The 26,585-nt window shown below is 30.6% G+C and overlaps 1 protein-coding gene across 1 annotated transcript in view; it reads left to right on the top strand.

Annotated features, from left to right (window-relative positions):
* LOC106468124 (probable ATP-dependent RNA helicase DDX4) overlaps positions 1-26,585 on the top strand; it is a 94,057-nt gene that overhangs the window by 21,000 nt on the left and 46,472 nt on the right. The window contains exons 8-16 of the mRNA XM_022396426.1: positions 3,409-3,467; positions 8,326-8,421; positions 10,825-10,964; positions 14,818-14,923; positions 15,042-15,137; positions 15,671-15,784; positions 20,272-20,364; positions 21,652-21,749; positions 23,487-23,581. Of these exons, the coding sequence (XP_022252134.1) occupies positions 3,409-3,467; positions 8,326-8,421; positions 10,825-10,964; positions 14,818-14,923; positions 15,042-15,137; positions 15,671-15,784; positions 20,272-20,364; positions 21,652-21,749; positions 23,487-23,581 (897 nt within the window). The remainder of the gene's footprint in view (positions 1-3,408; positions 3,468-8,325; positions 8,422-10,824; positions 10,965-14,817; positions 14,924-15,041; positions 15,138-15,670; positions 15,785-20,271; positions 20,365-21,651; positions 21,750-23,486; positions 23,582-26,585) is intronic.

Below are 26,585 nucleotides of genomic sequence, written 5' to 3'. Positions count from 1 at the left end.
TTGGTGAGGCATTCTCCAGACCCATATCCTTCCACTATCCAAAAATTGAGCGAATCTTGAATCATCTTAGAACAACACAGTCTTCCAAAAGTCCAGAGGCTTGGTCATCATATCACTTGCCCACTTCTTTCGTCCGACTATGTTGGCAGGTCTTAATAAGGGCTTCCTTCTAGCTGCTCTGCAACGATAACCCAATCTGTGGAACAGATTTCGGGCTCATCCCACCAACTTTGGCCACTTCTGCAGTCGTAAATCTGGGATCCATTTCAATGCTCCTCTTTACAGCCCTTTTTGTCCTCTCCGATGGACCAAGACGACCCGGACACTACTCAGTTGTTTACTTGCCGTGTTTCCTAAACTGCACGATGATTCAGTTCACTGTCGAAAGCGGGATTACCAAATTCTGCGAAATTTGTCGCTGACTTATTCCACCATCTGCTTGACCAACTATCCTTCCTCTAACAAAATCTGACAATTCGAGAGAACCTTGAGTTCTAGGCATGTTGTAGCACAAGATAATTAGTGTGCGGACAATTTCCATTTATATAGTGCTCTGTGAACACAAATTAGTTAGCATAAATCAGTTAAATGACAAAAATTACTTGTGACCACGCAGTGTATATCCCTCACACCAGTCTCTCCATCTTTTCATTGTGGGATTCTTGCTGTTGTGTGATAGGAGGTAAGGTACCATATTGGAAGTTATTATTTTCCTACACTGAAAATATATTTCTGATAGGTACTTTCATTGTCGGAAAATATTAACATTCACCTTCATGATCCTAAACTTTTATTTTAAGGCAACGGGTTTTACAAATGTTATGTTAAATGTAAACAGCACTTTCTTGTAACAAAATGTCATTAATGGCTCTTGAATGCACCATTGTATCCTTGTTTTGTGTTTTATCACAAAATAGAAACAAAAATCATGTTTAAAACAACAAAACTAGTGGAATTTTCAATATTTGCAAAGGAATAAGTATACTTCAGCATGCAGTTTAAAACTTCATAGGAATACAAACAAATTTCTCAGCACTAAAGTTACAGTATTATTCAGCAGGAAGTGATTATCATCAGAAACTGTTGCACCGTAACACTTGATGTCAGCATGCAGTTTAAAACTTCATCGGACAACAAACAAATTTCTCAGCACTAAAGTTACGGTATTATTCAGCAGGAAGTGATTATCATCAGAAACTGTTGCACCATAATACTTGATGTCAGCATGCAGTTTAAAACTTCATAGGACAACAAACAAATTTCTCAGCACTAAAGTTATGGTATTATTCAGCAGGAAGTGATTATCATCAGAAACTGTTGCACCATAATACTTGATGTCAGCATGCAGTTTAAAACTTCATAGGACAACAAACAAATTTCTCAGCACTAAAGTTATGGTATTATTCAGCAGGAAGTGATTATCATCAGAAAACTGTTGCTCCTTAATACTTGATGTCTGTGTTTTAGTGCATCCAGTTTTGATGTAAAGAAACTATAATAGTAACAAACAGGAATATGTCTTTTCAAATCATGCCTTAGGTGCAGTCACAAGATGTATTTACATTCCTGTTATCTTACATCATTGCTCTTTAACATTGGTTTAATTTATCAACATTTTAAACCTTATGCTGTGTTACTTTGCATTTACCATGTTTTTAGTGTGTGTGTATATATGCCAAACCAAAATTTTCAGTTAGCATAACTGAGCATGTTGAATACTTTCTGTTAGTGAGTTTTTGTTAAGTTGAGTACAGAGGAAAGATAAATGGTGTTTTTAGAATTTAGCAGTTTAATGTTGCATTCCTTTAGTGTAATTAAACATATATTTTTCCCCGTGCATGTATTTTCCTTCCACCCACAACCTCCAAGATTAGATGTATTATTACATTAGCTTGTAAAATAGAGATAGCAATGTTTCAGTGCATGAAAAGTATGACTGTATAATGAACTAATGATTTCATTCAGTATTTGTACTAATTTGATGATTTACCAGGCCAAACTTTTATGATGTTAATTAAATGCAGTTTCTAAAAATGAGAAAGAAAAGTTGACAAACTGATGACAGAATTAATTTGTATTTGAGCTCAAATTACAAATTATTCAGTTATACTAGATGAAGTGCCCACCAGTGGCACAACAGTATGTCTGCGGACTTACAACGCTAGAAACCAGGTTTCGATGCTCATGGTGGGCAGAGCACAGATAGCCCATTGTGTAGCTTTGTGCTTAATTCCAAACAAACAAATACTAGATGAAGCCGCAAATTCTACAAAAAAAAGTTTTTGTATCCAGAATGTGTTGTCATATTGCAAACATGTAGTGATGGAATTCTTATAACCAACTAGCACCCTCATATTGTAATAACGTTTGTTGTTTCAAATAAATATTACTAATTTTATCTAAATACAGCTAAATCTAGACCTGATATTTGTGCCTTTAAATAGCCTTAAGTTATTTTGTAGAAATAGATGTAATAAAAAGAATGACAGAAACATTTTATATTGTTAAGGATACACCATAAATTTCACTTCTGAATTGGCTATTAAGTCTATGTTTATATTGGCATTGTTTCTTGTGGACTATGCAGAAGGGAAAAAATTAAATTATGGTTTTCTAAATGGAGAAACACTGGAATTAGAAAACAGTCTTTGGAGCTTTAAAAAAGCACTTACATTTTTCTACATATCTAGAAAATGTAATTTTAACATTTCAACATAATTACTGTTTAATAGTTAAACTGATTTTTCCAGTTTTTTGGTAAATAAAGTTTATTTCCTCTGAAGTCAAAGGTTTTTCAATTACCCAGACTAAACTTGCTTAATAAAATCAGTCTAACCTCTGAGAGGTAATTAATCACAATCTTTTGATACCAGAGAATCAGTCTTTCTTTACTTCCAAACATATAACAGAATTATCCTTAACATTTAAGAAGAGTAATCAGATTAATTATTCATTTTTATGGAAACTGTTTTCTTCTTTCCATGTAATAGTATGAAACTTGTTGGTGTAATAAGTCATAAGATTGTTAATTTAATTATTCAAAGGATATAATTATTCATTTTTATGGAACCTGTTTTTTCTTTCCTCATAATAGTTTAAAACTTGTTGATGTAATAAACCATAATTGTTAATTCAATTCTTGAAAGGACATAATTAGATTTTATTCTTTAAGAATATATTGTTTGTTTTATTATGACATAATTTCTCTTTCTTCGCCCAAGTAATATTTTCATTCTGAATTTCGTTAGAATTATTTGTATAATATATAATACCATCAAATATCAAGAAGTTAAAATACTTTTAATTGCTATCCAATTAAAATCAAAAAGGCAGATATCACCTTCAGAAGCTGTCCAGCATGGATTACAATTCTTAATCTTGTTCTCTGCCTTTCCTCTTTGTTTTTAGGAGAAGCCACAGTGGAGGGAAAACCAAGATGCACTTGCAACTGTCCTATTCATGGCCGGGTACGTTATTCAGACATTACTTTAAAATATTCTCTATACTTTGGCCATGTTTTTATTAGTTATGCAATTAAAAAAAGTGTAATATATTTCGCTTCTTTTTCTCATACTACAAGGTCCATGCTGGCATGGCCTAGTAGTTAGTATATTGGACTTTGAATTGGATGGTCCAAGACTCAAGCCATGATATACAAATGAAATTGCTCTGTACTTTTAGCTATAGAAGTTATAACTGTGACCATCAGTACTGCTATTTATGTAAGTGTAGTGGTGCTGCTGAGTGGTTGCCCTCTCTTTCTCTGTGGGGTCTCTAATCTAGCTGTTTGGCCCAAGTATCACCTAAGGAGCCATTATTTACTAACTATCACTTCTCATATTAATAAATTAAATTTATAACATTAAAAGAAGTAATAAAATACCTATTTAACCCTCTCTTCATGGTCATCTTTTTCTATGCATGTCACAAATTTTTAGTGAGTTACATTCAAAATGTAATTAAACTACTTTCTTTTCATGGTATACTAATAAATATAGCATGATTATATAGCTATTTATCTATATTTTTATAGTATGTAAATTTTAAATTCTTACTTTTGTAAGGTAATATTAAAAACAAAAAAAAAAGTTGGAATGCTCCCTAGTGTGAAAATTGTAACATTTGCTCTCTAGACATCTCTTCTTCTCTAATTTATTCACCACCCCTCCAATAAGTATGAATTTTAACATAAATTACTCATTATAATATTGTTATTGCCTAGACAAAGCACAATTTTCATTACCTTCAATCTTATTCAGTTACAGAGCCATCCACACCTATCACCTCCTCTCTTTCAGAAATTGCCAGTAGTACTTTCTGACGTTCAATACTATGTTATTTAAAACCAATGAAAAGCCAAGGTTTTCATCTATCAAATTACAATGTTTACTGTAAAGAGAATTTTCAATTTTACTTTAAGCTTGATTCCGACGGGAAACAAATCGATGAGCTTAGATGAAGTTTTAATGGCTTTTGTCACATGGATAAAATAATAGAAAAATTATGATAGTTATGGGACATTGTCCGCATCTTGCACGCTATTATTCTTTGTTCTTTGGTACGTTATCTAATTAAATAAAAGAATTATTAAATGCAATACTACCTCGGGTAAGAACATCATTTCTTGTTTTTCATGTTTATTCTGTATTTATTATTATAAAAGTAACTTAAATGTAAAAATAGGAAACTTTATGTTAGCTAATGTTAAATTAGATGAAATAAATAATAATAGTAATATAATAAAATTTGCTTGCGAGTAACTCGTGTGTAATGTAATTTGATAGTGTAACATGAACTGCACATTTGCCAAGTGATTTACAACTTATGATGGTGCAAATAGTACTTAGGGTTTAAAGGGCAATAAGGCCATAAAATTTAAGTATAAATAGATGTATACTGTTATGAGTTTAATCCTTTTTGTGATGGGCTCAGTATAAAATACATGAGTTTGTATACATGTTTGCAGTTATACTATAACTTTTAATGCAGTATGTGTGTGTCTTCACAAACTTTTGTAGACTTTTAGTAAGCATTACAAGGCTTTTGTGCACAAATATCAGATTTTTTAATGAAGTATTTTTACTAAAGATTTGTTTGTGAATTTATCGAGTTTGTTTCGTTACTAGTCTGAGTACGAAGTGATTTTTCATGTTATGTTTAAAAACTATTCTTCATCCCAAAAATCTCAAATATCATTTGTGTAACCTCTACAACCTCCTAAATATGTTTCGAATGTTTGTTTTCAGTGAAACTTTATACTTTATCTGTTATTTTCTCTAACCTAACTCTATATGTGGTCAGTCAATTTGACTGACCTTGTAACCACCATAAAAAAATTAGGAAATGAATATAAGTTATACTTTTTTCATTCTAGAATGACTACAAATTATAATATGAAAACACAAATGTTCAGTCTAAATAGCTTAAATCTCATAATATTATACATACACATATATATGTGTGTATGTATCTATTATTTTCATTATATTGACCTTTTCAGCCATGTCTGGCTAACATTACAGAAGTTGCAATGATGTGGTGCATGTGCACTCATGTTACCATACCCAAAAATATAAAACTTGCCTTCACAAACTGACCAGTCTTGACTGTGTTTTAGTGGACTAGTATTTTGTAAAATAGGTGTTATATAAGTTAGATGTTATATTTGTCTATACATTATTACTATTGACAAATATGTTCTTAAACTTATTTTTCTTAAAACATAGAACAGTATAGCAAACAATTATCTCTTCTAGCTTTGACATTTGTACTTGTTTGCTGCTTGACCTAGGTTGCTAATCCTTGTCAAATTTCACATGTGAAGGATGTGAAACAAAATATTATTTTTTTTAGTTTTAATATATATTCTGAAATAACCAAAAATCATAAATTACTATATCAATACCATATAATACCACTATAATTTATCAAGCTTAGAAATTTTGAGCTCACTAAAGTCTTACCTTACTGCTTCGAATCTTATATAAAAACAAAGATTTCTATATCTGTATATCTGAAAAAGGCTGAGAAAGTCACAAGGGGGACATTCTGAGCTTTCTTTGGTTATTCACACATCATAGACAGGAGTAGATGTATGTAAGTGTTTCCAAAAATATAACACTATCTCAGCAACTAGAAAAGACAGAAGGTTCTTATTTTATATTCTAGCTTGTTAATATAGGTGATTTGAGTACCTAATTCATAAGAAACTATAGACTTTGTGTTTTGACATCACAAACATCTAATTTGAACCAATGCTGCATTCAACATACCAAGTGACACACAAAAGTCAATGTTTAAGTGTTTGTTTAATGTTTACTTTTAAATTAAGAAAGTAACTAATGTGTAATACTAACACTTGAATTGTAATCTTCAATTTGATACCAAACTTATTGACATAAATTCAGAAAATAGTATTTGAATAAAATTTTGAATGCAAGTCAACAAATGTGATAACATGGCCTTTAACCTGTGACCCATGTTGATAGGATTAAAGCTACTTAGGATAAACAAATGTAGTTTCATGTTACAATTTGAAGTCATTCTAGACAGAAAAAAAAAAGATAATTTAGATTTATTTCAATTTGTTTTTGGTGGTTACGAGGTTGGTCAAATTGACCAACTTTGTATAGTGTTAACATAGAGAAAATAACAGATAAAATATAAAGTTTGACTAAAAAAAATCTTTTGAAGTGTATTTTGAAAATTACACAAATGAAGTTTGAGATGAAGGAAGTATTTTTAATCTTATCATGTAGATCATTTGCACTCAGACTGGTCAAAAAGACTTGATATATTCACGGACAAATCTTTAGTAAAAGTACTCCATTGAAAAATTGATTTTTTTTGTGTACAAATGACTTGTAATGTTTAATAAAAATCTGCCTAATTTTGTGAAGATATCAGAAGTGTATTAAAAGTTATAGTACGGAAACTATAACAAGTACAAAATGTAACTATAACACGTACCAGCCTCATAGCGAGAGAGCTAAATCTATCCACATGGGCTTGGACGAACTGACCAACCTTGTAACCACTTTGTACTTCTAATAGTTTCCATACTATAACTTTTAATACAGTATGTGTATGTTCACAAAATTTGGGAGACTTTTAATAAACTTTACAAGACTTATGTACATGAAAAAACAGATTTTTTAATATAGGATTTTTACTGAAGATTTGACAATGAATATATCAATTAATTTTTTTTGTCTAGTCCAAGTGCAAAGGTGTTTTCATATCAAGATTAAAAATCTTTTTTTCTTTGTCTTAAAAATGCAAAATTTCATTTGTGTAACATCTAAAACCACCTAAATACATATTAAACTTTTTCAGTAAAACTTTATATTTTGTCTGTTATTACCTTTATTTCAATGATATACTTGATTCTTTAGCCTGTAAACAAATGATCAAGGTATAATGGAAAGAAAAGTTGTAAAATCAGAAATAGAATGAGCAGCTATGCCGTTTTCTTTATTGATGGTCATGAAGTTGCAAAGTACTTGAGAGTTTGAACTGCTAAACATTTAACATTTATTTTACTGTCAATGACTAAAGTAGAAACCAACTAAAACTAAATCAGTAAATTGACACTTGTGTCAGTAGAATGTTTACGTGACACTGTAATACGATACCCTCGAAAGCAACAAAGCATGTGCGAAGAGATTGCCGACTCGACCCCCTGCTCTGAGAACAGGGTGTCTAATGTATAGGATTATATATCCTACAATGTTTTCTTGGAAAATTTAGAGTATTAACACCACACTTAGAATCAGTGAAAATGTTTATGATGACAACAGGATGTGGAATTTATCAGCTTATGTATGTATTCTACAGTGTTTATAACAATAATTCTCCAGAGTAATAAGACTGTACTTTGAATCTGTTAAAATGTTTATTATATGGTTCAGTGCTGATACAGTTAACTTTGCAATTCTTTGAATATTGGTAATCCTTTTGAAGTGTTTGGAATTTAGCGGCGTAGGTGTATAAAAATATTATTTGAGCACATGCTTATAAAATCCTATTCCCCTTTTCAGCTCATATTCTTATTCAGTACAAAGAAAGTAACAGCTGAATCTTTAACTTGGGTAAAAAATTCACAATTGAGATTAAAGTTGAGGTAGGGCTGTAATTTTGAACACGTTTTAATGTTAATATTTAATTCAGGATAGGGAGACTAATACCAAACTAGATGTCTATGAAATGGATAATTTCTAGTGATAAATATTTTGTTTCTAGGTTGTCACAATTTTAAAAACTCCTAAATTATTGTTTAAGTTTGCGGTTTTCATTTCTTAAAATTTTGTTTTATATTTCTGGCAGACTGTCTCCATTGATACTTCTGACATAGGTAGTGGATGTTGTTCACCAACCCAGCAATACAGACGTAACCTGAGAGATCAGCACAATTACCCCAAGGTAGCATCAAAACATATATTTTATTTCAGTCAGGGCATTGAATCTTACTAGCAGAAATTCCACTCTAAGGAAGGCTGTTCGTGTTATAGATTACTTATCATATCTCATTGAAAAATATTTTTTAAAAAGTGAACATTTTCTAAAAAAGGATTTTTTTTGGGGGGGGGGGAGTACTGCACAGGAAAATTGTTTGGATTGTGCTCTTTAGTCATATGCAACTCATTGCATCAAAATGATTCAGTGTACAGAGCTGAAAATTTTCATAAATTTGACTGATATAAACTGTAATGTTTTTATATATCAAAAGTGGTACCATTTATTGAAAAAATAATTGTTTTTTTAAGAACTCCAGTTTCTCAGTACCACATTTAAAAATTATATCAATGAAGGTATAATCAAACCCTCATGTACAGTCCTAGTGAAAGTCGTATTGTTGACGAGAAGAGAGTACTTTTATTTAAAATTGTGTTCTGTTATAAATAAATGGTTGTTGCACATACCTCAGTTGTTCTTCTAATTGTTTGAATCTTGAATATCCATAGTGTGAAATTTTTATGGAATTTTTGTTTGTGGTGCCATTCAATAGATAGTGCAGGAGTTTTGGTTACATACTAGATACGGGCATACACGCTATGTCCATTATAGTAAGAAGATTTAAATAAAAGGAAGAAATACTTCACACACATGAACTTTCATATATACATGATGTTTTAGACATTTTTCAATATTATCGTACAAAAGGTATTCATCCTTAAACTATTTTCAAGAAACTTGATTTCTAAGTGACATTGTTATATTTGACATCTATTGATTACGTCTATTACAGCTACACTTACCTGTCACATCCTCTCTTTCTGAAATTGCCAACAATTCTCTCAGACATTTTGTATTATATCATTTATAACCATTAGAAAAGCAAGGTTTTAAGCTATCAAATGATATATAATGCTACATTGTTTTCAGTACGTAGTATTATACATTTTGTCTTCAGTTTTCAAGTTAATCTTGTACTGTTCAGATAGAGTAGCTAAGGAAATTATTTTAATTAGTTAGAAAGCCAGTTAAATGATAATAGTTATAGGACATTGTTTGCTTTGTGTGTTGTTGTTATTCTGTATTTGTAGTTGTATTATTTGAATAAATAAAAATTGTTTAGTATACTAGTACCATTAGTATAGAAAAAGTAGGCTTAAACTTCATTGGAAACTGACAGCAAAGAAAGTACTGTATTTCTTGTTGTTATGTATAACTTTTATTTATAGTTATAAAAGAAACTGAAAACTTATTAGGTTAACTTGGGTAAGATAACAAAAAATGATGATAAAAATTATTTTTGATGGTGCTCGTAAACAGCTTGCGTGTTATGTCATTCAGTATAGTTACACAAACTACACATTTACCAAGTGATTTATAATTGTATAACAGGAATATTAGTTAGACATGATTCAAAGGGCAATAAAATTAAGTATAAACAGATGTTTATTGTTACAAGGCTTAAGCTATTTAGGATGAACAATTGTAGTTTTCTTTACAATCTGCAGTCATTCTAGAAAGAAAAAAGGATAATTTAGTTTCATATTTTTTATGGTGGTTACAAGGTCAGTCAAATCAATCAAGTCTGTATAGAGTTAGGGTTGAGAAAATAACATAAAATATAAAGTTTTGGTGAAAAAAAAGTTTAATATTTATTTAGAAGGTTGTAGGGCTATGCAAACGAAATTTGAAAATTTTCAGATGAAGAAAAGTATTTTTAATCTTAATATGAAAATTACTTTAGAATCATAGCAGTGAACACTGATTCGATATATTCACAGACAAGTGTAGTATAAATACTTAATTAAGAAATTTGGTTTTTTGTGTAAAAAAGATTTGTAATGTTTACTGAAAGCTTGCCAAATTTCTTGAAGATACGTTAACTGTATTAAAAGTTATTGTATGGAACCTATGAGGGTTACTTTGTGGTAATAAGTTGTTCACATTGACCAAATGTTTATGGAAAGAGTTAATACTTAATTATTTTAATACCGTAATAGTTAATACTTAAGTCTTTTTGTATCATTATAGTCTAAAGTGAAGTCTCTGTACTGTGATAGCTAAAACTGAAATCTCTTTGTACCATGATATTTAATGCTGGATTATTATAATATCATGATGGTTAAATATGGATTTAATACTGAATTAGTTTAATATTGTGATAGCTAATACTGATGTCTCTTTGTATCATGAGAGTTAATACTTACATCTCTGTTTTATGATTGTTAATGTCAAATTCTTATTATCTGCTCACATCATGATAAGTAACATGTTAAATATTCTTGCATCATAATACTTGAAGATCAAATTATGTATAAAACATGCTTGTTGAACTCAAACAGGAATTAAGTTGTTTTTTGTTTTTTTCAGGATATGCATAACAGAGGTGTCAAAATCATTAGGAGAGCCTTGATGTTGTTGCAGATGTTCACACTTGCTCAGTTTGGTTGTGGAGATAAGACTTTCCATAAAAACATGCTGAAAAAGACAGAGAAGGGAAACCACTGGGGGTATGTCATTGTGTCTACATGTTTAGGAAATTATATTGTTGAACCAGTGTACTGTGATAAACAGAAAAATGATTAACAACAATATTATGTATTAACCTTCTCATTTACTGTGCATGTCACAAGGTTTTAGTGACTTATATTAAAAATGTTATTAAACTACTTTTTGTTTATGTTATACCAATTAGTATAACATAAAATCGTAGCTAATAATTCATATTTTGATAGTATATAGGATTTAAGTTCTTAATTTTATAAGACAATAATTTAAAAATCCTGAATATCCCCTAGTGTGAGAAAAGTGACATATTTTCTCTAGGCATTCTCTCTTTATTTTATTCACCAGCCCTCCAATAAGTACAAAATTTAACGTAAATTACTATAAAATCGTCATTGCTCAGACAAACCATGATTTTTATAGCCTTCAGTTTTGTTTGGTTACAGGGCCATCAAATAGAAAATCAGACCCCTTTTGCCACATCCACCTGTACATTCTCTCTTTCAGGGTTTGTTAATAGTTTTCTCTTACGTTTAATTATGTGTTATGTGATACCAATAGAAAGCCAAGGTTTTCATCTATCAAATTACGTATTATATTACGTTGTGTTCTGAACAGAGAATTGTCAATTTCTCTGTTAGTATAAGTTTTGTTCTCATGGGAAAGATAAAGACTAGCTTTGATGAATTTATAATGACTTGTCACACAGTTAGAAAGCCAAAAAATTTTTATAGTTAGGGAATATTGTCTGCTTTTTGCATATTATTAGTCTATGTTCTTTGGTGCATTATTTAATTAAATAGAAATTATTTAGTGCATCACAACCATTAGTAAAAAAAAAAGTAGGGTTAAGTATCATCAACAGTCAACAGCAAAAAAAACAAAGACCCAGGTAAGTACTTTTTTCTTGTTTTTCATGTTTATTCTTCATTTATTATTATAAAAGTAACTAACATGTGAAAACAGGGATCTCTCTAGGTTAGATTAGGTAAACTAAATAATAATATAATAAAAATGTTTCGTAAGGCACGCAGGTGAGCAGCTTATGAGTAATGTAATTCAATAGCGTAAAGTGAGCTCTACATTCCCCAGTGATTTACAACTTATAATGGCACGAATAGTAGTTAGACATGGTTCAAAGGGCAATAAAACAATAGAATTTAAGTATAAATAGATGTATGCAGCTGAGTTTAAAGGTATGTAGAATAAACAAATTTAGTTTCATGTTACAATTTGAAGTCATTCTAGAAAGAAAAAGGTAATTTAGATTTATTTAATTTAGTTTTTTTTTGGTGGTTATGAGCTCGGTCAAATTGACCAACCTTGTATAGAGTTAGGGTAGAGAAAATATCAGATAAAATATAAAGTTTTACTGAAAACAAACATTTGAAATGTATTTAGGAGGTTTTAGAGATAACACAAATGAAATTTTAGATTTTTGAGATAAAGTATTTTTAAACATAACATAAAAATCACTTTGCACACAGACTAGTCAAAACAAATACTTGATGTATTCACGGACAAATCTTTTTTCTAGTTTATTAAAAATACTTCACTGAAAAGATATAATTTTTTTGTGTATGAAAGACTTAAAATGTTTACTGTTTGGTGAATATATATGTACTATATTAAAAGTTAGTAGTATCAAAACTATAAAGACTTTAGATGAGTACAAAGAAGTCGCTTGGTCATTCAAATTGACCGAGTCCGTGTTGAGAGAGTTACATGTGATAATGATTTAAAAATAATACAAAATCCATGTATCAATAACTAGTTAAATTTACTACTTCAATAACACTTGCTACATGCTACGTTCACTGGTAGGCCTAACTTCACAAACGACAGAAGATCTGAAGTTAATGTATGCCTAAGTTACTTATAAACTTGCAAAATTTCATATTGATTTAATAGACAACTAACATACTGGGTAAATCAATCACTGAACATATCATGACAGGCTCCCTCTAACAAACAAACAGCGAAGTTAAAATAAGCTTACAATAATATTTTAAAGACTGATATTACACAAGTAAAGACTAATTGGGGCTGTACATGATAAAGACTTGCAGTATGTTACTTATATCACACAAATAAAGATTGTTTGTGATGCTGGACATGATAAAGACTTGCAGTACATTGCTTAAATTACATAAATAAACACAGCTGATAAACAACATAAATTAACCCTTTATCAACTGCTTGCTATGATTCGTAGCACCTAACGTTGCTATCCCTATGTTTCATTTCAAAAATAAAACTAGTGGGTGAAATTGTTTGACATTTGCCAATAATTTTCCTATAAGTTTGTAGCTTCAGAAAAATATATTAAATTTTGTTTTTCTTTACTATTTATAATAAAAAATTCATTATTTAATGTAGTTATTTGCACTCTGAATAGTTCACCTGCAAGGTGATTTTATATGAAGTATAAAAATACTATTTTTTTTTATATTACAATTTTCACATTTCATTTACATAATACCTAGAACCTCATAAATCAATATATCAAAAGTTTTTTAAAGTAAATTTTTATATTTTATTTTTATTTTTCTCTACTATATTACTAACTGTACCTATTATCACAGTGCAACAAAATGTTTAAAATTAACAAATGGAAATATGTACATACCTTTCAACTCTTTGTGGTTTTTTAAACTTCTTTTTTCTTGTCATATGCATAATTTCCCATTTTTATCTTGTCACTTAGTCTATTTTTAATTTTCCTTTCAAATTCTTCTTCTTTTACTATTTATGATGATACGTCAACTGATGCCTATGGGGCTTTGTGAAGTTATTTCAGCAGACACTGTGCACAGAATCGTTGGAAAAACAAGATGGTACTTATACATGCGCTGTGTTTATAAGCTTTCACAATCCAGGAGGCAACAATTTTAACTTAAAAAAAAATCATTAAACCTTTCCAAATATGCATTCTAAAACACAAATGATACATAATTAACTAAAATATAAAATTAAAACTTAAATGTGATTTAACTGTCTATCAATGTAATATGTATAAGGCGAGAAAATACAGCCAAATGCTATGGACCCTGCTCTCAACAATGGACTGAGCTTCTTTTCTATCTCATACATACAAATCCATACATTGGTATTGTCTCTTTGCCTAGGTAGGTAAATAGCAAGAAATCTGTTCTTTCAACAGCTTCAACTTTGCAGTGGGTGTTGCTGACCTTAAACTAGAGAAAACTTACGATGGTTTCCTGTAGGGAGAAACTCGTGGAATGTCCCAGATGGTGATAAAATACATGTGTATGGTGGACTTCAATTGTCTCAAATAGCACTCTACATTAGCTACTCACAGTTTCTTGTATAAGAGTTCTTAAAAGTTGAGAATTGTAATTGAGCGCAGATCACGTAGCAGCACAAACTGCAGTTTTAATTGCTGTATCAGATAATATAAAACTTGAAATTATAATATACTTGATAATAATAACTTCATTAAAAATACATTGATAGTAAAGTGGTTTGATTAAGTTTTGAATTTGCAGAAAGGAATTTAAAAATGGCTGCAGGAGTTATAGGGTTAAGCTTGTAGGCAGAATTTTACTATTTAGTATTGTATTGTGATGTGACAGTACCAGATTTTCCCACTTAATTTTTTGTTAAATTAATCATATGTAAATTTTGATTTTGAATTTTACATTTTTGTATAAAAGAGCCTCTTAGCTTCTTTTTTCTTTCAATACAAATATGGTGATGGGTATAAAGAAAATAATTATACCATCTCATTAAATGGTATGATGGTATGACCATAATAATACCATGTACAAATATAAATATCCAGCATCAATACATTAAAGCTTGATTACCTAATTTTTTTTTCTATCTTTTCAACAGAGACCTGCGAGCTAACTTAGAAGTAGCTATCACCAAAGTTGCCGAGTTAGGAGCTCAACAAGAGCCACAGAATATTGATAGTGATTACACTAGTGATTCTGAAGATGTGAGTATTGTTCTTGTATCTACAGAAAAATACAGTAATTAATTAGTGAATAACCAAAGTATGAGTACTGATTGTTACAGAGTATTATCATACAAGTTTAGTATTCTCTTTCCTTTAGACTCCAGCAATTTTCTGTAATGAAAAGTTAACAGCAGCTGTAAGAAAAGATTTAGCCAGTGCCATAAGGGATTTATTACAGCATGGGTTAATGCCTGTAAGTAACAGTCACTTGAATTTTCTTAGATATACATATATATATATATATATATATACACACACACACACACACACACACACAAAAGAAAATAGTAAAAAATTTACCGGAATAGTGCACTTTTCTAAGGGCGAATCTAGACTATACAGTGTCATTGTATAGTTGGTGCAGCAGCTTTTTTTTACTTTTAAACATTGTTTTTTTTTTATTATTTAGAAGTTCAACATTGAAGTGGATGAAAATTTCATTGTTATCTGTTAATATAATTTTCTGTGTTTCTGTTTTTGCTTTCTGATCCTATAAAATTTCTTTTCAAGTTCAGTTAAGCTCCAAAGGTAATAGAAAGCAATTGATAATGATCAAATCTAGTTCTTGAAATCTGAAGTACTTAAACACTTCATCAAAACAACTGACTCGGGCTGCTCGAGGATAATGACAAACCAATAAAATGAACAGTCATTTATGTATTTTGATCATAAGAAAAGAAATGTACTCTCAATTCTTAATTGATCTTATGGATTATACAATTTCAGATAGGACAGAGCACTAGTTTGGTGCCTATCGGCTGTTTTCCTGTGCGATCAGGAGCAGCAGCATCTAAAATGATGCATTCATGGGATCTGGTGCTAAAATATTATGAACTAAAGGTAAGGATGGTATTCTCTGCTTTTATCAAACCTTGCTGTTTATAATGTGTAAAAACTTTTACTTTTTTTTAGTTTTAAATATGTAAAGGTTATTTTGCAGTATTGATTTAGGTTTATAACAATGTTTGGGAATAACATGGGTCCTATTGGTCCATCTTGGCTGTTCATCCTCTAAACTAAACTAAAATTATTAATGAATAATTTTTTACAAAATCTTAACACCATCCTCTATCATTCATATACTTATCAAGCTTTTTCTTAAACTCACTTAAATTTACTGCCTACACAACATCTGAAAACCACCCATTCCAAAGGCTAAACACCCTGTTAGAAAAATTAAGCTGTCTTAGTGAAGCCTCCTACCCTGCCACAATTTATATTTGTGTCCCCTAGTCCTACTATTTTCACTGTTAAGTATGAAAAAAGATTATGCATTTAAATGTAAACCATCCATTCCAAAAAACTCATCATCTACTAAGCTGATCCCACAAGTCCAACCAGCCAATCTGCTCATCCTTACATACTAACCTAACTCTAGAATTTAGCCCTGGTGGCCTATTTATAAGTTCATCCCCATAGTTAATTATTTGCAGTATCCCTGACAAAATTAAATTATGGCCTTTTTCTTTAAATGTATCTATAGATGTATTGTTAGAATGGACGTTTTACTAAACACATAATACATGTATGTATAATTAGACTGGATCAACTAACTTCTTACTAAATACACAGTACACGTGTATTATTAGAATAGACCTACCATAACATTTACTAAATACGCAGTACACATGTATTATTAGAATAGACCTGCCATAACATTTACTAAATACACAATACATGTCTGTATTATTAGACTGGATCAACCAACTTCTTACTAAATACACAGTACACGTGTATTATTAGAATAGACCTGCCATAACATTTACTAAATACACAATACATGTCTGTATTATTAGACTGGATTGCTAATTTTCTACTAAATATGTAATACATGTATCTATTATTCAAATGAATCTGTTAACTTTTTACTAAATACTCAATAAATGAATGTTTTATTAGCGAGGATCTGCTAACTTTTTACTAAACACACAATACATGCCTGTATTATTATAGTGGATCTGCTAACTTTTTACTAAATATGTAATACATGTATCTATTATTCAAATGAATCTGTTAACTTTTTACTAAATACTCAATAAATGAATGTTTTATTAGCGAGGATCTGCTAACTTTTTACTAAACACACAATACATGCCTGTATTATTATAGTGGATCTGCTAACTTTTTACTAAACACACAATACATGCCTGTATTATTATAGTGGATCTGCTAACTTTTTACTAAGTACACAATACATGTATGTATTATTAAAATGGATCTACTACCATTTTAATAAGTACACAACACATGTATGTATTATTACTTGGGACGTGGACAAAATGATTTGAGACTTGCCCATTATGACTTGTGACTTGACTTGTTGACAATCCAAGTAAAAAAAAAAATCTTGAATTTTCCTGCAACAAACCTTACCAAATGGACATGCTACGCAGTGTTTACATAAACTCCTAATCGCATGGGTCTAGGATATCAACATATTACTATATGTGTACATGTACCTGCAGACTTATACAATCTCATTGTCAGGGTCAAGAAAGCTAATTCTTGTCTAGAATTCAGCTACATGCAGTGCATGTGCCTGGACTACATGCTATCATATACGAGTTGTGAACAAGACTTACCCAGCTACCCATCCATCAGACACTGAAAGTACATTCTAGCATTTATGTGTCTCACAGAAACCAATAGTAACAATTGGGCTACTTTTCAACATCTTGAGCCTTGCCAGTCCATGAAAAATGTGGCAACCCTGCAACACTTAATGTCAAATGTTATTGGCTAGCCTGCATGTACAGTGTATGTGTTCATTGTTTATGTATTGTCAATTCAGCAAGCTAGCAAAATGGCAACTATAGGAGCTGGTATGACCCCAAGAGTTATATTATTTGGCTTTAGAGACTGCGAGTGATCAACCTCAAAGATCTGCTTATTGTAAGACATGCAAAAGTAAGGTCACTGAGGGACCAAATACTACTCCAAATGCTGTGCAGCACTTGAAAATCCACACTGAGAGGTGAGTAGCTTCTCCTATTATCGATATTACATCGTGTATTGAAAAAGATGATCTAGGCCTAGCTTAGGCTTATATTACAATGTAAATGCAAATTGCCCAGGTTGAGTATCAAGGTATGATGTAATGTCATCCTATTTTCATTGCAACATGGCCATATACTTAAGGTGCACATTTAATGGGCCTGAATTTTGTCCCCCCTCCCCCCAAAAAAACTTTAAAATTCTAAAACAATGTCAGATTTTGAAAGAAGAGGATCGAGTTAGCATGTAAGTTAATAAAAAATAAGATGACACTTTTATGGGAGATACTTCTAATGAGTTGATAAATATAGTTGATATGATGTCTTATCTTGTTACCACAAGCTACTACAACAAAAACTTGAAGTTTGTTTTTTTAAGTGTTCATAATTCATAAATTAATAATTGCTTGTTGTTTAAATATAAATATGATCAACATGATATATATATATATAATATATATATGATTAATCATAATCATATCAATTCTCCTTGAATACATGCCCAATTTTTATGGAGTTATTAAAAGCACCGTAAAGCTTAAAGGAGCAAAACAGGATTTTTGCTGTCAAAATGCATTTAAATCAGACTTCAAAATTCAAAGGTCATTTAGGAGTCAGATTGGCAAAAAAAACTGAAAATTTTATGATTGACTTTAATCAAACTTGCATTGCCCAAATTTACAAGTCTCATTCATCCGTCAAGGTTTACTTTTGTATAACTTATTTCAAAAGATGCTAAAGCTTTCACAAACTTGTCCTTAGCTCCAGTTTATTCCTTTTTTTAATAATTAAAATGTTTTTTTTTAATTATTTAAATCCTTGCACGGATATAAAGAGTACTGTGATTCAAAGATGAGCCGGTATTACGGATCAGACCCAGAGATCAACTACATCCATCATTACTAGCCTAGTTGCTGTGTATGGAGCATCACATCCCCATCAGTGAGCCATTACCGAGGCAATTATATCTGGCCTTATTATTAACTTTGGGATGCCTTTATCAGTAACTGAACATGATAGTTTCATCATTTCATTGATATTTTAGATAGCAAGTATGAGCTAATTAGTAAAGGAACTGTATCATCCCACAGAAGTGACATGGTTACGAAACAACAAGACCTCATCAAGGCCCAACTACAAGAAACATCCTGGGTTTCTTCCACTGTATACATCTGGTCAGACACACAGATGAGAGATTTCCTTGGTGTGACTGCCCATGCAATTGAAATCAAGAAGTTTGCCGTCAACCTAAGGTCGTATCTGTTAAGCTGCAGCATATTCACAGCTGTGTGCATGTAGTGTTCAATAAGAAAGTCCAGAAAATGTGAAAAGATTGAGATTGTTCTGCTTTTGATGCTTAACTAGTTTGAACTGTTGAAGTTTTGCATTTTATTGAAAAATAATAAGTACACGTACAGTCACTAAAATAAAGTTGAGTCTATTACCAGTCTCCATATGAATCACTAGCTCAAATGAAATGTACACAAGGCACAAGCACACTGTTTGGAGACCTTATAGTGTAGCTGGACCAAAATAAATGATAGTTCATACTTCCTTTACCAACCTGTGTGCCTCAATTGGATTTCCACCACCATTGATTGTTGCATATGAGGCACAAATAGTGTATGACCAGTTTGTCTCAGCATGACATCAAATTCAAATGATATCCAGCTTATTTCATTTATGTATATTGGAAAAGATTCCTTCCAAACAAACAATTACTAAACCTGTGTAGAAACAAACTGAGGGTGAATTATTTTGGCTTCCATAACCAACTAACAAAAAACACAGTGTGCTTTCTACTTTATAGATCATTTGACTAGCTCACAAACACATTTTATCATTATGACTTGACTTGCAACTTGGACAAAATGACTTGAGACTTGCAGGAAATGACTTAAGACTTGATTTGGACATGCATAAAATGACTTGTTACCAACTCTGTTATTAGAATGGATCTGCTAACTTTTTATTAAATACACAATACATGAATGTATCATTAGAATGAATCTGATAACATTTTTCTAAATACTTGATACATGTATATAAATTTATTATTAACATAGTCCTGCTAAATCCATTTATAAGCTAGGACGTTAAAATACTTAAAATTTTGAAATTATGTTACTACATAAATGTTTGTCTTATGTTACTTGTAAAAATACTTGAGATAATTTATTTCATTAACATTAATTAATATGATATGACATCATAAAAAAGAAGCTTCTGCCTGTTTGTAATTAGGCTTATATAAACTTGTAATTTTTCAAGATTTCTGAAGAACGTTGTTCATTTCAAAATGTTTCTTAGTCACTCGAGAGATTTGTATTACAGAATGGGAAACAGTACAACACCTCTCCAGCTAGGAAACTGTCTCAGAGTTTTAACCTTGAAATTGTAGGAGGAACTGCTATAACTCCAAAACAGGTGCTCTTTTTTTTTTCTTCTAAATCTTGACTGCATTTAGAGGATCAGTGTTAAGTAACAGAACACGTAGAATTTTGTTAACTAGTATGAGTGTATGTTCACCTGGAAATGTTTGAACATAGATATCAGCTTATTCATCTCGTATTACGTTTGAAGGGATTAGTTCTATTTGTTTGTTTTTTTCCACTTATAAAAGGTTTCTTTTTTTTTTCCATAATTTATTTTAATGAAGTTCAGGATGCATTAATTATATATGGCAAACATTTGTCATTAAAGGCATCTACTGAAAATGAATGCTTTAAATCAAGTTAAGAATATATTACTCCTGTAGGTGAAGACAAGGACTACAAATTAATACATCATTCAGTTTCTTCTTTTTTTTTGGACCAGAAGCTGTTATATATTGTTCTTTCACTAACAGTGATGCTATTTAATGATTTCATAAGTTACATGAATAGAACTTGTGTCATAAGTAGGAGTTTTCCAAAAAAAAGTTCAAGAGATATAGCGATGACATTGTTTGTTTTTTTGTATGTCTGTCTCTAGACTTTTTACATGATAGTTAGAGTTCTAAACAGAAATTTTTAATCAAACTCCACAACTTGCTTCTCTTGGATGTTGCTAAGAACTTTGTTAACCTTAAGATTGAAATAGAAATATAAATTTGGTTCCTGTATGATAACTGTAGTGTTCTAAACAGCAGATTTTAACCATACTTTAAAGCTCACTTTCATTGTAGTTGAAGAAAAACTTTATTGATTTGAGATTAAAATATCAAGGTTGCCATTGCAAAAAATAGAAATTTGGGTTGAGCACAAAATAATTTACAACAACAGAAATACAAATACACCATGTTTAAAAATATATATAACAAATAACGAGCTAATAGCTGTTTCTTTTTTTTTTCTTTTTTCGTGAATATATTTGTTTTATTATATCTCAGTTGACTAAAAGAGATATAAGCTTTTCTTGCACTGAAGGTGAATGCTGTATGTTAGTTTATGAAGCATGCATGGTTACAGTAAAGAGTTAGGTTACACGAGCATAGTTCATTTTTACATCTGTTTATTCTAGTTATGTTTATGAAGACTGGATGATTACAGTAAAGGCTTAGCATAGTTAAGTTTTACATCAGCTTATTCTAGTTATGTTTATGAAGACTGGATGATTACAGCAAAGGGTTAGCATAGTTCTGTTTTATATCTGTTTATTCTAGTTATGTTTATGAAGACTGGATGATTACAGTAAAGGGTTAGCATAGTTCAGTTTTACATCTGTTTATTCTAGACCCTCTTGGGAGCCATAGACAACATCATATGCACCCACACACCTTTAAAGAGGAGTAAGGATTCCCATTTCAAAGCTTTTATTTGCTATGCTTTGAAGTAAGTTTTTATGGTGTTTTAACATGCTTCCATTTGTAATGATGTATGATCTTGAAATATGTTAATTTAATTCATATAAATATTGCCAACCACGATTAACTTAAAAACATAACTCACTTGATTAATCTCCTGCCTCAGTTTGGGTATGAGCAAGTTTACTTTTATCTGAAGTTCTCTGTTCAGCATTGACCTTTGGTAAGATCTTATAGCAAGTTGAGAGGACAAATACATTACACTTACCTAGGACATGTTCCAGAGTGGACATATACATTACACTTACCTAGGACACGTTCCAGAGTGGACATATACATTACACTTACCTAGGACACGTTCCAGAGTGTCCAAATACATTACACTTACCTAGGACATGTTCCAGAGTGTCCAAATACATTACACTTACCTAGGACATGTTCCAGAGTGGACATATACATTACACTTACCTAGGACACGTTCCAGAGTGGACATATACATTACACTTACCTAGGACATGTTCCAGAGTGTCCAAATACATTACACTTACCTAGGACATGTTCCAGAGTGGACATATACATTACACTTACCTAGGACATGTTCCAGAGTGGACATATACATTACACTTATTTATAAGTATAACTTAGGAAATTCTGTTAAATGCTTTCTTATGTTACTTTTGCAATGTTTTTTCATCAAAATTCACACAAATTCAGGAATAGATGTGACCATAGTTGAGAAATGAAGTGTTTCTTGACAGTGTAGTCTGAGATTTAAAAAAAAAGTTTTTACGCTATATCTTGTATATTTTAATGGATGTATTAATTTTTAGTTAGCATTCAGTTTTGACTAAAGAAAACTTCTAGCAAAATTAATAAACATGAATTTTAAGAATGCTGCTATTTTTCATAGTTTTTTATTAAATTCTATAAATAATTAAACTTGGCCAAACTGCACAAGAAGGAAATCTTCACAAACTGTTTTTTTTTTGTTTTTTTTTGTCACTTGTACATTTTTATAAAACAAGAAAAGTAGATAACAATGTATCTCATAAATTCATATTTGATCACCTGACATATTGCAGCAACTCTGATTTATACATAAAAAAAGTACTACAACAACATCTAGATCTTAAATATTTACCATTATACCAGTTAAAAAAAACTAATCCACAAAGGATTTCATTTCAATTAAATTTAATATCTGATTTTTCTATTTTATTACTTCTATAGATTTTCACATTTCTCTGTTTGAAGTTGCTTGATTATGCAGTAATTTTAGCATCAGTCCATTTAATACTTTGATTTTTACATCGTGTGGTGACCAACATTTCATTCACTCATTTTACACTTTTTCATGTTTTACATTCATATTAAGCATGAAGTATCTTTCTGTGCAACTTGTTTTATTTTTTTATAAGTTTATTCCATCTCAATTACTGAGATTTGGATTCTATTAATATTTACAACATAGTAACTCGCATCAACCTATCAGTTGAGAAGAATATGTTTGCATGTTTAGTGATGAACCTAAGCCTTTCACTTTTCTAGTTTGTAGTTACTGTAACTTTTGATAATAAGAATGATGTATAATAATTGTGTCATGGGTAATTTGTAAGTTTCTATAAATAAATATAAAATTATAACTTTTTTTTAAGAATTCCTAATAAACAGGTTTCTATAAATAAATTCTATGGTTCGATTTAATTTTATTATGCCAATTTTTTTCATGATGATAACTTTTTTCATCAACTCTTTAATGACATAGTGAGAAAAAATTGGTGTCATGGTTAAGACTTATTTTGAGAAGCCGTACTTTGATTGAAAGGTACTATCAGCCATGGAGCTATGTTGTTAAGACAGGTAAGTTCAAATATGTGAGTACCGTAATTGTTTTTTTAATTTATAGATTTTTCTATCTAAGCTGAATTATGACATGGAATCTTTTTTTTTTCACTTCAACTGATTCATTAATTTTAAAAAATGGCCTATCAGTTAGCATGATGGGCTGTGGATTGAAATGTTCAAGTAACAACATGCCACTAAACAGTCTCTCCCACAGTTTCAGCTGTAGTGGCATTATAATCGTGAGTACTGTTTGGTTAAGAGTGACTGTATTGGCTGTTGTCTAATGTTGAATGATTTTCCTTCTAGCCAGCACTTCTAGGGATGGCTTTGATTGAACTTTAGATGCCTTTGGCTTAATCATTTAGCCTCTGTGTTGTATAAGGCAGTGTTCAGATTGAAAATACCAGTACAGAAAAACCTAATATGCTTAAAACTTCAGATCACGTTTATTTGCTAATCAGGTACAAACTTGTATGTCTTTACATCATTACAAGATTTAGCTGACTATTGGTCTGATTGAATTCAAAAACTTTTTACTGTACACCAACCTGAAAAAATATTCTTTTTTTTTTCTTACTATATGTGATAATAGATAAAATAAAAACACCACCCAAAGGAAACAAAAAAATGTTTTTAGAAATAAATTAGCATATTGTGGTTCTTGTTATATATAAGTAATCAGATGTTAAATGTTTGTGTATTTAATTCCAAGGATTTGAAGATTCTCTACGATCCTTAGAACGATTGAATCAGTTTGACTTTGATCTTCCAATGGATTTGGCAGTTAGACAGCTTCAGAACATTAAAGATGCATTTTGACAAGCTATTGGAACTTCTACACATTCCCAGTTTCTCTCTTCTAGTCCATTGTCAGTACTGTTAAAAGAAATACTGCGAATTGTCCTTCAAACTGTAACACTTATGTACATGCTTCCCATTCTTGTAGCATTTTCACTTGTATTTACCGAAGCTGTTACTGTGATGTGCACTTGAAAACACTGTGTTCTAAATGATTTTGATGTGAATATGCCTGTGTTTTGAAATAGATTTGTGCTTAAAGAACAAAAAACTAAAATATAATGTTTCAGAAAGAAAAAATAATACAGTCATTGTTTGTTTTTATCTAAGATTTATTATTATAATTAATATTAAACATATTTGTTAAATAGCCAAGTAATTTCAAACTAATGGGAAAATAATGCCCTGTAACTAACTTCTGATGACATTAATACTAGGCAGACATAGAATCAAATCACGTATTTAGTATTTTTTAAAGTGTGTGTTCAGGAGTTGGTAGCATGGATGTGAATACCTAACCTGACTTAAACTTTCTTGTAGACATTTGAGTTAAGCTCCTAGATGACCACAGATTATTTTAATGAAGTCCACACTTGTTGGACCTTGTGTTTAGTTAAACATTGTACACTGGTAGTTTTTAAAAGTGACATATATCAGCTAGTGATAGTAAAATTTGAATGATAATGATATGCTGATTTTAATTGTACAATAAAATGTCAGTATGAAGGCATTGCAATTAAAAACTCTGGTAACAACAGTATAGAAACTTGGTGTTCTGATGAGGGATTTCAAACAGTATACAGATCTGGTGGACTGATGATGTTCAAACAGTATATTATTCTGGTGGACTGATGAAGAAATCCTAACAGTATACAGATCTGGTATACTGATGAAGAAGTCCTAACAGTATACAGATATGGTATTCTGATGAAATTATTCTAATGGTTAAATAAATTATTCTAAAGTGTGTTCATTGTTTTTACATATTTTCACCTGAGCATTTACAGATCTGATGTTTAACCAAGTTATAGTGCTTCTAGTCAATTTTTAACAGTTGTTATAACTGTCCACCACTTTTTAAATAAACAGAAATACCACAATTTAATTCCTTAAACTTGCAAGAGAGAATAGTTCTTTCTGTTTAAGATGCCTCACCAATAAGTTTGAACCTCATAGGATTGAAACTGTAAAGATTTGCAGAGAAACATCTCTATTTTAAAATCCAATGAGTGTAATATAGATATACTACATTGGATAATGTGCCAACTTAAAATGATCCTAAGATATAAGTCTGTACAGTTTTTTCCCCCTTCTTCCATCTATATACCCACAAAATGTTGTTCTAATCATTCATTCCTCTGTGTTAGATTTTTCTGGGTATACCAGTTATTTGAAGTATATCAGTGCTGTAATTGTCCAGTTGTTCTTGCTGGGTTATTGATTTGCTTCTACTATGAGTTGGATTATTCTGTGGTTATCTATTTTGAAACTGAATCACATTTTACATGGAAGTTAGAATTTTTTTTCATGACTCAGTAGAAGTTTGTACTTGATATTAGAGAACACACCCTGAAGTTATGGTAAAACTTGAGAGGTACCTCTGTGATACAATTCTAGGAATTGATTTGTTGTTTTTTTTCATTCATTGTTAAATGATTTTCTGAAATAAGACATTAGTTTTACTGTTAAGTAAGTTTTTGTACCCAAGTTAGTGATGTGTTATTGACTGAGAGAAAGCCAACAAAAGTGATGAGGTAATCTTATTATGGCTCCTTCAGAAGTTAAAAACTAATTAAGAATGGTTATCAACACTACTATCTTGATTTACTTTAGTAAATACTCTACTTTTCAAAATGTGGATAAACTATAAAAACTTTACAAGCTAGCTTAAACAGTTAAAATTACAGCTGTCTTCCACAAACATATCAAACCAGATAAAGATAAAACTTGCCTTTTGAAATAGACTTATCTGGTTAGTGTTGGACATCTTTTCTACTAACAAATTAAACTGGATAAAGTTGAAATCAACCTCCAGAAACAAACTTAACTGGTTAGTGTTGGAGATCTGCTAACAAATTAAACTGGATAAAGTTGAAATCAACCTCCAGAAACAAACTTAACTGGTTAGTGTTGGAGATCTGCTAACAAATTAAACTGGATAAAGTTGAAATCAACCTCCAGAAACAAACTTAACTGGTTAGTGTTGGACATCTTTTCTACT

This window comes from Limulus polyphemus, unplaced genomic scaffold (genome assembly GCF_000517525.1).
Source record: "Limulus polyphemus unplaced genomic scaffold, Limulus_polyphemus-2.1.2 Scaffold2880, whole genome shotgun sequence".
NCBI classification, from domain to species: domain Eukaryota; kingdom Metazoa; phylum Arthropoda; class Merostomata; order Xiphosura; family Limulidae; genus Limulus; species Limulus polyphemus.
The sequence above is the reverse complement of the archived record's forward strand: the minus strand, read 5'-3'. Positions and strand labels throughout refer to the sequence as shown.